General features: G+C 17.3%; 7 protein-coding genes across 7 annotated transcripts in view; 3 read left to right on the forward strand and 4 right to left on the reverse strand.

Annotated features, from left to right (window-relative positions):
* Positions 1 to 657: 657 nt before the first annotated feature.
* On the reverse strand, positions 658 to 1,186 carry PADL01_0504700 (conserved Plasmodium protein, unknown function; the record flags this gene model as incomplete). Its single annotated transcript, XM_028685403.1, has 3 exons — positions 658 to 687; positions 834 to 902; positions 1,019 to 1,186. 3 exons carry the CDS (start codon positions 1,184 to 1,186, stop codon positions 658 to 660), a joined length of 267 nt encoding a protein of 88 aa, XP_028536905.1.
* A 1,259-nt stretch (positions 1,187 to 2,445) lies between these two features.
* PADL01_0504800 (conserved Plasmodium protein, unknown function) lies at positions 2,446 to 3,650 on the forward strand (the record flags this gene model as incomplete). Its single annotated transcript, XM_028685404.1, has 3 exons — positions 2,446 to 2,937; positions 3,063 to 3,177; positions 3,517 to 3,650. 3 exons carry the CDS (start codon positions 2,446 to 2,448, stop codon positions 3,648 to 3,650), a joined length of 741 nt encoding a protein of 246 aa, XP_028536906.1.
* A 349-nt stretch (positions 3,651 to 3,999) lies between these two features.
* On the reverse strand, positions 4,000 to 4,908 carry PADL01_0504900 (60S ribosomal subunit protein L24-2,putative; the record flags this gene model as incomplete). The annotated part of the gene is made up of 3 exons (XM_028685405.1): positions 4,000 to 4,044; positions 4,196 to 4,719; positions 4,863 to 4,908. The coding sequence occupies 3 exons, from the start codon at positions 4,906 to 4,908 to the stop codon at positions 4,000 to 4,002; spliced, it is 615 nt and encodes a 204-aa protein (XP_028536907.1).
* A 912-nt stretch (positions 4,909 to 5,820) lies between these two features.
* Positions 5,821 to 6,726, forward strand: PADL01_0505000 (TATA-box-binding protein; the record flags this gene model as incomplete). The annotated part of the gene is made up of 1 exon (XM_028685406.1): positions 5,821 to 6,726. One exon carries the CDS (start codon positions 5,821 to 5,823, stop codon positions 6,724 to 6,726), a length of 906 nt encoding a protein of 301 aa, XP_028536908.1.
* Positions 6,727 to 6,977: 251 nt separating this feature from the next.
* PADL01_0505100 (conserved Plasmodium protein, unknown function) lies at positions 6,978 to 8,111 on the reverse strand (the record flags this gene model as incomplete). The annotated part of the gene is made up of 1 exon (XM_028685407.1): positions 6,978 to 8,111. One exon carries the CDS (start codon positions 8,109 to 8,111, stop codon positions 6,978 to 6,980), a length of 1,134 nt encoding a protein of 377 aa, XP_028536909.1.
* Positions 8,112 to 8,545: 434 nt separating this feature from the next.
* Positions 8,546 to 9,717, reverse strand: PADL01_0505200 (conserved Plasmodium protein, unknown function; the record flags this gene model as incomplete). The annotated part of the gene is made up of 5 exons (XM_028685408.1): positions 8,546 to 8,614; positions 8,755 to 8,787; positions 9,002 to 9,021; positions 9,322 to 9,406; positions 9,577 to 9,717. 5 exons carry the CDS (start codon positions 9,715 to 9,717, stop codon positions 8,546 to 8,548), a joined length of 348 nt encoding a protein of 115 aa, XP_028536910.1.
* Positions 9,718 to 11,000: 1,283 nt separating this feature from the next.
* PADL01_0505300 (conserved Plasmodium protein, unknown function) overlaps positions 11,001 to 12,491 on the forward strand; it is a gene marked incomplete at both ends in the record, with an annotated part of 12,321 nt that continues 10,830 nt past the window's right edge. The window contains one exon of the mRNA XM_028685409.1: positions 11,001 to 12,491. This exon is cut by the window's right edge and continues 1,339 nt beyond it. Coding sequence (XP_028536911.1) covers positions 11,001 to 12,491 — 1,491 coding nt within the window.

A 12,491-nucleotide genomic window follows, 5' to 3' on the forward strand; every position in this document is an offset into this window, starting at 1 on the left:
CCATATGGAAAAAAAAAAAAAATTAAAAAATTAAAAAATATAAAATATGTTATTCTCATCAGTCCTTAATATAGTATAAAAGAACATACAAATAAATATATTTAAATATATATATTTATATGCCATATGAAATACTCGTTAAAATAATACAATGGAGAATATCATCACAATATATATATATATATATATATATATATATATATATATGTAATAATAAAGAATTCATCATTTATTATTTTGTGTGTATACAAATTAGATGTTCTTAAATAAATAAAAAAATGATAAGTTATGTATGTGTTTTTTTTTTTTTTTTTTTTATATATATAAATGGATATCAAAAAAAAAAAAAAAAAAAAAGAATGAATGAATGAATGAATATCATATGCTTTTAAATATATGTACATATATACACATATATGTGATGTACCAAAAAATAAATAAAATATATAAATTATAAATATACTAATCACATATTTTTTAAAAACATTAAATATAAAAAATATTACAATATTTTTTCTTCGTTTTTGTTTTTAATAATAAGTGCAGGATTATTTATAAGAGCATGTGTTTATACATTTGTCTATATGACCATCTATCAATAATATCATATATATATATATATATATATTATGTCTTTTAAATATTCTACCATATTACTTAAGAATTGTTATTTGCTTCCTTTTCTATCTGTAACAAAACAAAAAAATAAAATAAATAAATTAGCATATACATATATATAAAATATATATATATATATAAAATATACATATATATAAAATATATTATATATATATATTATTATTATTATATTTTTCGATTTATTGTATGGTTACACTATCATAAGCTTGTACATATTGCTCTTTTAGATTTGCTAATTTATCAACAAGTTTTTTTCTTATCTCCTAAATTGAAATGATATAAATGAAAATATATAAATACAAGTCGGAAATAAAAGAATATATTTGTAATATATATATATATATTATATATTTATTTATTTATTTATATTTTCAAGTACTTCTAAATAAGGATAATGCTTATCATATTGAGCAATTTCATCATTCATTTCATTCTTCAACTCGTCTTTTGATTTTTTTATAAAACTACAAGGTATTAAAAAAAAAAAAAAAATAAAATAAAAAAAAAAAAAATTATGATACATATGTAAAAGTAAAAATATGTCCATAAATAAATATATAACAACTCATTGAATGGACACATTTTTTTCACATTCTTTTCACATTCTTTTGGTTTTAAATTACATTTTAGAAACCTTCTTATAACACTCTTGTTGATTGGTCGTATGTTCAATCTATAAACATATAAACATAAACATATATATATATATATATATATATATATATATAATATATACATTTTGACACGTATTTGTCTCTCTTTATGTTGTCATATATTTTTTTCTTTTTTTTTTATTACAGTTTCTAAGGATGCTTCACATTTTTTCTTCAAATACAATTCACTTGTCATAATATTTTTTACTCTATTATTCTGGCTTAAAGTAGTCTCAATCATTTTAGTTATTTCTTTAAACTTAAAGAAAAATAATGATATATGAAAAATAAAAATATATGAAAAATATAATTATATCAAATGTATAAATATATAGATATTCATTCATATATATTTTTTTTTTTTTATTTTCCTTCTTTTTCTTTTTTTAATTATGACTTACCCTTTTTATGGAACTTACAGAATTATCACTCATTGTATTTACAAATATTACAATCTTATATATATTTTTTTTTTTAATATATCTTCCAAAAAAATAAATATAGAGAGAATAAAATTATTTATATATTTTTATATTTTAGCTATAATTATTATCCTAACTGTATTGATATTTACATACATAATAATATATATATATATAATTATATATGTATAAATATATTTACATAATGTATCAAAATTTATATTTTTTTATATATTACATTTAATTATTTAATATTTACAGATAATAAAAAAAATAAAACAATATGATAATTAAAAAAAAATATACATACATATAATATATATATATATTATGTATATATTTATTTATATTTACAATTTTAATATTTCTATTATATACTTATATTTTTCCACACGCTTAAAGGATGTAATATAAAATATATATAATATATTTATGTTCATATGTTATATATATATATATATATATTATATAAATATCCTAAGAATATAATAATGGTCGTACATTTTTTTTTTTTTTTAATTTTTTTGTTTAAAAACGATCCTTTTTTTTTCTTCTTTTTTTTTTTCTTTTTTATTTGAGGCATAATAATGTTTGCGAGTTATATACTTTTTAATACATAAAATAAAAATAATACGTACATAAATAATATAATACAATATATATTATATATATTATATATTATATATATATATATATATGTATGTATGTATTTTTTTTTTTTTTTTTTTAAAATGGAAAGCCATTCAAATACTGTCAGTTACGTTGTGCATAGCTCGACCATTTATTTATGTTTCTATTTAATTATAAAAATAATTGTTTTTCTTTCTTCTTATATAGTTGAAAATAAATTTTTTAAACTTGGTTTGAATAAAATTTATAATAATGTGAAGAAGATTTATTATAGATATATGAATAATTCAGAATACTATAAAATAAATGATAATATAGAAATAATAGAAAAGAAAATTAAAAAGTACAATAAAATCATTGAGCAAAATAAAAAGGAAAATCAACATTTAAGTGAATATGATTTATTAATATTAAATGGAAAGTATACAAGAAAACTTATGAAAGAACAAAATGAATTAAACCAATTAATAAAAATTAAAGAAACACAACAAGAAGAATCTAAAAATAATATATTTTTTAAAATTTTTTATAACATTTCAATATTTTTAACATCAACAAATAAATTTATAAAACTTCTTAGGATACAAATAGTGGTAACAACATTGTTATAAATAAATAAATAAATATATATATATATATATATATATATATGTATGTATGCATGTATGTATGCATATATTGTGTCTCTTTATTTTATCTTTCATTTTTTTTTTTTTAGATCCTTTTATTGTTCCTAATAGTAAAATATAACTTTCAAAATAAATGGAAAGATTCATGCCTACAAATACATTCGCAATTAATTTTCAAAAAAAATTTTCAGTTTATCTCATCAGGTTCAATTAAATTAATAGAAGCATATATATGATACATATATAATATATACATACATACATATACATATATATGATACATATATAATATATACATACATACATATACATATATATGATACATATATAATATATACATACATACATATACATTTATATGATACATATATAATATATACATACATACATATACATATATATGATACATATATAATATATACATAGATACATATACATATATATGATACATATATAATATATACATATATACATACATATACATATATATATTGTACACCTTTCTAATTATATATTATATCCCCTTTTTAATATCCCCTTCAGATATATGTAATAACAATTTATTTACTTTTCTTTGTGGATACAACATGACTCATTTCTTTTTCATGACGATGAAATATAATTGTGAAATTATATATTCTATATTATTAAAAGAAGAAAAAAAAAAGAAAGCTTGATCTGCTTTTGTTTTGTTTTTTCTTTGTATTTATTGTTTTAATGGTTAAAAAAAAAAAAAAATATATATATCTATTATATATATACATATATATGTATGTATATTTACACACAATTAAAAATTTTATGTCTTTTAAAATATACATTTATATTTTGATTCTTAATTTTTGTTGTTTTTTTTTTTTTTTTTTTTTTTTTTCGTTTTTTTAATTTGTACATATTTTTTTAAAACAAAAAATTTCAAATTATTTTATTAATTATTTGTTCAAAATAAATATAAATAAATATATATAAATATATACATATATATATATGTATATATCTTAATAGGCGTTTATTTTTAAAAACATATCATTCCAGTATGAGATTCTTGTTATTCTTCTGAACTTTAAATTTCTACAGGCACAAAAAAAAAAAAAAATATATATATATATATATATAAGGATATGAAATATGAAATATATTAAACAATAACATATATGCACATATATATATATATATATATATATATTTTTATTTATTTTTTTTTTTTTCATTTTATTATTACCTCCTTTTCTGAGATGGTTGTTATATCTGCTTTATATTTGATATCCTCCTTATTGTGAGTAAATATAATATGATCATCTTCAAAAGCATTTTTTATGATCAATGTATCATCACGATCGTTTTTATTTAATTTTAATTCTTGTAGAACATTTTCATATTCTGTATTTTTTAGAAGTAATGGATTCTTTTTAATATAATTTATTGATAAGTTAATATTTTTATCAGCTGTTTCTAAAATACGATTTTTATAAAATCTCGTTTTTCTTTTCTCTTTAATTTCATCAATTTTTTTTATTGCATTAATAGTTTTTATATACATATCTCTATCATATTTAATAGGTTCATTTCTAATCTTTTCAAATTCAAATGTTCTATCATAATTTAATTCTTTATTTCTTTCTTTTCTATATATTTTTGTCCATTTTACTTTTCTAGGATTATGTTTGGCTTTAAAATGTTTGTGACATTTACTTCTGCAAAATTTAAAAACATTACAATCATTTCTTATAAAAAATATACCATGCCCTAAAAAATAAAAATAAAAAAATATATATAAATAAATATATATATATATATATATATTTATATTTTATGTTCTCCATTTATTTTTTACATATATATATACATTTAAGACTTTTTTCTCATTTTATTTTTTCAAAGTGTTATACCTGGATATATATTGCCTGAACAATACCAACACTTTTCTATTCTCATCGTAATATAAAAAGAAAAACAAAAAAAAAAAAAAAAATTAAACACTTAAAATAAAAAAAATTACATACATATATATATATATATATATTACAATTTCAAAAAAAATTCTTTACAAATAATTGAAAACGAACTCAATATAAAAGATGGATATTATACATTTTAAATTCATATAATTAATAATCTTATAATATATATATATATTTATTAATATAAAAAGAAAATTTATAAAATGTATATTAAATAAAATATATATATATATATATATATATATATATATATTTTTAAATATAATAATGTAACAGTTTACATATTTTATATTTATATCCCTTCTGAGAAAGAAATTATTTATATGTAGAACATTTGATTTTGTTTTTTTATCTATTGCATAAAAAAAATTATATATATTATAATATATATATATTATTTATATGTATAATAATATATATATATAGGTATATTCAATGGTATTCTATAAATAAAAATATATAGTACAAACGACCATATTTAATAAATATATTAATATATATATATTTAATATTAATTCATTCAAAATAAATATTTTTTATTATATACCTTCATTTTGTTATAATATATAATTATATTTTTTTATTACTTTAAAAGTAAATAATCAGAAAAAAAAAAAAAAAAAAATTAATATTATAAATAAATAAATATTATATATAAAATTATGTATATTTCTTTGCCCCCAATAAAACAATTTTGTTTTTCTAGTATTTAAGAAAAGATATATATATAATATAATATATATATATATATTTTTTTTTTTATTTATTTATTAAGAATAAATTATACATATATATTTTATATATGTACAAATTTTTTATAATAATAAGGTATTTATAATGTATTAAAATAAATAAATATATTTATATCTATATATATAATATAATAATGCATACAGAAGATAAAGACAAAAAAAAGAAGAAAAAAAAAGATAATAATGATCAGGATGAATCGATTAATGGGGATAATAACGTTCCTTATGAAGAACAGAATTATGAAAAGGATATATTAAACATAATAGATAAAGAAAATGATAATATAAAAAGTAATGATGATAACATACAAAATAATAGTAATAATTTTGATGATAATAATAATATTTTGGATATGAATTTTTTAGAACAAGATCAGTTATTGTTAGAAAAAATAAATCAAGATAATGTTTGTTCAGCACTTTATAATTCAGAATATGATAATGAAGAAAAACAAAAATCAGATGATTTAAAAAATAAACTAGTACATAAAAATATATCATTAAATATACATAATATTATATCATCAGCTAATTTATGTATAGATATTAATTTACGTTTAGTTGCTGTTTCTATAAGAAATGCAGAATACAATCCAAGTAAAATAAATACTCTTATCATTAGATTAAATAAACCTCAATGCACAGCTCTTATTTTTAAAAATGGAAGAATTATGTTAACAGGCACACGAACAAAAAAAGATTCTATCATGGGATGTAAAAAAATTGCAAAAATTATAAAAATTGTAACAAAAGAAAAAGTTAAATTTTGTAATTTTAAAATTGAAAATATTATTGCTAGTGCTAATTGTAATATACCAGTCAGATTAGAAGTATTAGCACATGATCATAAAGAATATTGTAATTATGAACCTGAACTATTTGCAGGATTAGTCTATAGATATAAACCAACATCCAACTTAAAATCAGTTATACTCATTTTTGTTTCAGGCAAAATAATTATAACCGGTTGTAAATCTCTCAACAAATTATATACGGTCTTTCAAGATATATACAATGTTTTAATTCAATACAAAAATTAAAAATTAATTAAAAAATATAAAATATGAAAAATTATATATATTCTGATTTTTACGCACATATATATATATATATATATATATATATATATATATTATTTACCCTATTTTTTTATTTGTGTTTTTGTTTGTTTTGTTATACATATATATATATATATATATATATATATATATATATATATATATATATTTATTTATTTATTTATTTATTTTTATTTATTTATTTTTATTTATTTATTTTTATTTTATTTTTTTTAAATTCCTTGCTGGACATTATTAGCTATCAAGGGGTCCCTATTTTCGACATAAAGACATTCCAAATTATGTATATTAAAAGTTTCATTAAAATTATCCAAGGAAACCGAATTTTTATTTTTGATTTTTTTCATTTTTCTTAAAATAAATTTCTGTCTTCTAGCTTTAACTAAGGCAGATACAAACCACACTGTTCTTAAAATTTTCATCCACTGTTTATATGTAGGGCGCACATTTAATTTTATTAATTCATAATAAGAGAGTAATAATTTCTCATTGAATCGAATTAAAGAAGCATGTATTTTTTTAACTTTCATTTCGTTAATTATTTTAAAGCACTCTTTTATAATATCATGATAATCTTCCTTATTATCCTTTTTTTTTTTTGATATTAGAAGTTTTCCATGTAATAATATTGAATAAGATACTTCATCTTTTAAAGGATACTTTTCTAACATATTATAATAATGTTCAAATTCTTTTTCATTACTTTTTCTTTTTAATAAAATCCATATTTTCTTATGTAATTTATTTTTATATTTCTGAATATCATGTTCTTCCTTTGTAATCTCGAGGGTATTCTTCTTATTATTTTTTATTACCTTATTTTGGTTTTCTTCGATAAGTACATTGTTACATGTCATACCACATCCAAACAAATTATTTTTTATATTATCACTGTTATTTATAATATCACTATTATTTATAATATCACTATTAGTTATATTATCACTATTATTTATATTATCACTATTATTTATATTATTGTAACTATCTAAAAAATAATTGTTTTCATTTTTATCGCTAGTGATAGAACTACAAATTGAAATATTACTTTGATCATTAGCCTTTTCCATTTTTAATCTCCTTTCAATTTTTGATGAGAGATAATATTTTTTATTTTTTTCTTCATTCATGTTATTCACCTTGTTGTACTCATCTTGCTGCTTTCTTTTTTTTAGTATTCGATTAGGAAAATATTTATTTATTATATCATTAAAATTATTTTTATCACTTCTTATTCTTACGGATGAAGGTTTTATGACGAATTTGTTATTATTAACATTTCTAGAAAATGATCTTTTAAAAATTTTTAAAAAAATGGTATGTTCCACATTTTTAAGAATTAACATTGTTTTTTTTGTTTCATAATTCACATTGAGAAAATAACAAAAATTTTGAATATCACAACAAAAAAAAAAAAATAAAAAAAATATAATATATATATATATATATAAATATATTTATATTTATATATTTATTTATTTAATGCTTACACCTACGTTCTTATATGTTATATTTTATATATACATTTCTATATATATGGATAAATTCTTATGAAGCTTAAAAAAAAAAAAAATGTTTTTTCATTTTTTTTTAAAAACAAATACATAAGCAGGAAAAAAAAAAAAATTTATGACCTACACACGATAAAAGAAAATTTCAAGCATAATATAAATATAAATATACAAAAAAATAAATATATATTTTTTTTTTTTTATTTGTATCCAAATGTATGTTCTCCCTTTGTTATAGTAATTTTTATATTTCCTTTTTTTATGACCTTTTAAAAAAAATCTATGGCGCTACTTAAAAGTTTATCTAAAATTTCCCTCGACCGATCTCTTTTCTCATCCTACATATATACATATATATATATGAAATACAACTGATGAATACATAATAATATATATAATATATATAATAAATATATAACTTTTCAATTTCATTTCGTTTTCTTTTCATATATATATTCCTCTCAATTATATATTATACCAAATCGTACTTAAATCTTCTCATGGCTTTTTTCTAATGAACAAAAATATACAAATATGACACATGGAAATATTTGTATATTATATTTTATAAATCCATCTTTACCATATTTTTTAATATTCAATAATATATATATATATATATATATATATATATATGTATATATGTATGTATCTCATTTCGTGATAGAGAAGAATACAATTCTATTTAATACAACAGTAAATACGTACGTATTGTTTTCTCTTACTTCCTTTTTTTCAAGCTCATCTATGAAAAAAAAGGGAACAAAATATATATATATATATATATATATAATATATATAATTTTTTTTTTTTTTTTTCTTGGCTAGCTCCTTTTTATTTAGCTAAACAAAAATAGCTATATTTCCAATTTACACACACAAAAAAAAAAAAAAAAAAACTCCACATTTTTTAGCTAGTTCATTTTCATGAATATATCAAAAAATTTAATTTTCTTTCAATTCATTGTAAATAAAACAGAAACCTCTGTGTTCTATTTTTCTTTTTTTATTTGTTCTTATTTTTTTCCTTTTCTTTTATCTTAACCTTGAATAATATCATGGTCACTTGACACTTCTGTGGAAAAATTGAAAACGGTGTAAGGAGGATCAGCAATATTCAATTCTTTCATCTGCATAGAAGAAATAAAAATAAAGGAAACAAGTAGGTGGAACATCATAAAATAAAACATATAAGGGTCACTTCATTGAACCATCAAAATATACATATATATATATATATATATATATAATTACATAGGTTCATTGTACGTATTTATTTTTTTATTTCTTTCCAATATACTTTCCTCTCATAAAAAGAAAAATGCTTATCCTTTAAAACAGTGCAGCTACTTGCATACGTTTGATTACTTCGAATAAAAAGAAAGACAACAAAAGAAAGAATCGAAAAAATAAACATTTTATTTTTAAAACGAAAATACATTGTGTAAAGAAATATTAGAATGACAGAAAACAAATTTGTAACTTTTTTTGTTTTATTTTATAAAAATAATCAAAAATATATATATATATATATATATATTTTAATAAATGGTTCAATTCTTTTCCTATATACAATCGTTTTAATATATACAATTTTGTTTTTAATATATATATTCATAAATAAATATATCTTGTGTGTCTTTCTCTTATGAAAAAAGTATATTCCTAAAAAGATAATTTAATATAGAACATTTTTTTCATCTACGTTTTCGAATAAAAGTATTAATTCATGTATTTACACCTTCAAAGAGAAGCAATATCTTGTTTAAATTTTATGATATATGTGGACACTAATTATAAGAAAATAATGCGAGAAAAAAAAATAAAATATACATATATGTATAATTATATATGTAATAATATTGAAAGATATTTTTTATAATTGAAAGTTTACTCCTACAATATAAAAGGATCACCCTGAACCTATTATATATTTATTCGATAAAATAAATAAACATCAATATTATACTAATATGTATGTATTAAACAATGTGCGGTCATATTTTATCTATCACACAAAATAATATATATAAATAAATAAATATATATTATATATATATATATATATATATATATATGTGCGTGTATATATTTATTATATGTATAATTTAAATATAATATATATATTTATATATATTTATATTTATTTATTTAATGTTTACCTGTGGAACCCCTGTCTATTTATATACCCTTAATCATTAATAATATATATATATATATATATATATATATATTTATTTATTTATTTATTTCATGTAACGATTTTATTATGGATATAAAGAGAATATATTGCGTACTTCATATAAGTCTTTATATTTAACACTGATGTTTTTTTTTTATTTTATTAAAACATCTTGTCCATTGTAATAACGATATATTCTTGTTAATAAAAATATAGGCACATATATTTAAATGAACTTTTTTTAGCACAGTCATAAGATATAAATGAATGAATAAATATATATATATATATATATATATATATATTTATATATATTTATCTGTATATATTTTATTGTCTGTACATGTATAATTTTATTAATTTTAAATGAATGAAAATAAAAAGATATCATGAAATAATTTCTCTTGGAATCTTCCACTATAATATAGTGAAAGAAAAAAAAAAATAAAATAAGATAAATAATATATATATATATATATATAATTACACGTATAAAAATATTTGTATATCTCCTCTATATATAATAAATTATTATCCATACAATGACTGTTAATCTAATTAAAAAACACAATGATATTCCTCAAAAAAATTATCGTTCCAATAATATATCTTTAAAAGATAAAGGGAATGATCTTCATTTAAGAAGAAGAAAGGAAGAAACATGTATATCTTCATTTGTAAAAAAAAACATAAAAGATGTGAGACATACAAAAGATACACATGTAACTAATAATAAACTAACAAAAACAAAAATTGAAGACAAAATAAATCATAATATAAGTAAAACAAATATAATTAATGTGAATAGAAAAAATGGTTCTGATGATATTATGAAGAAAGGAAATAATTATTCTTCGTCTTTTCAAACTAGAAGAAATAATATAAACAACATTAAAAATATCACAAATGATATCACAAATGATATCACAAATGATATCTCAAATGATATCAAAAACAATACTGTAATTTATAATAGCGATTATATAAAAAATAATCAAGCTAGTTGTAGAAGATATAATATTAATTCAAAGGATCTAATAAATAATCATTTAATTAAAAAAAAAAAATTAATAGTTGATGATGAAAAAGAAAATCTTTCTGATATTATAAAAGAAAGTGATCAATTAAGAAATGAAACAAACCAAAAGAATAAATATAATAATATTGATAATAATAAAAATAATTATCAAGATAAAACAATTTATATTGTTGATGAAGAGGAAAAAAAAGAAGAAAATTTTTTTAAAAATAATTATAAAATAAATGAATCTCTTAATATAAACCATATAAAAAGAGATGATATAAATACTTGTTCTGTTATCAAAGGGTTATCATCTAAACAGACAAATAATACGTTTATACAAGGTTCTAATGTTCGATTTATTAAAAAAAGTTGTAATGAGAAAATAAAAAATAAAAATAATAATATAAATATTGAACGTCACCACGTTATATCTAAATATTCAAAAATGGAAAATAAAAAAGGTGATAGTTATAATGATAAAAATAAAGATACAAATAAAAATAAAAATATATATGAAGAAATAAAAAACAATTCTAATCATATATATTATAATATAAAATCATCAACAATTTGTAAAGAAAAAAAATCAAACAAAACATATATATCATCAATTAATAATATAAATGATAACGAAAATATTGTAAATAATATGAAGACACATACAAATGAACCATGTGATCAAATTTCAAATAGTCATATAAATATAATAACAAATAAAAATATCAATGATACATCTTTTGAATGTATAGATAATAATATGAATCGTAACGAAAAATTTATTAACAATTCTTCTATAGAAGAAGGTAAACATATTTTTTTTAGATCCAATGAAAACAATATTATAATTGATAACGATATAAATAAAGAAATAGATAATAAAAAGGATTATAATTATAAAAATGATACATATATGTATTACAAATCTGTTGAGAAAGAATATAACTGTAAGGATAAAATATCTATAAATATTAATAAAAGTGAAGAAACCTTAAATGAAACAAAGGATAAA

The sequence above is a fragment of the Plasmodium sp. gorilla clade G2 genome (genome assembly GCF_900097015.1).
Source record: "Plasmodium sp. gorilla clade G2 genome assembly, chromosome: 5".
Classification (NCBI taxonomy): domain Eukaryota; phylum Apicomplexa; class Aconoidasida; order Haemosporida; family Plasmodiidae; genus Plasmodium; species Plasmodium adleri (nom. inval.).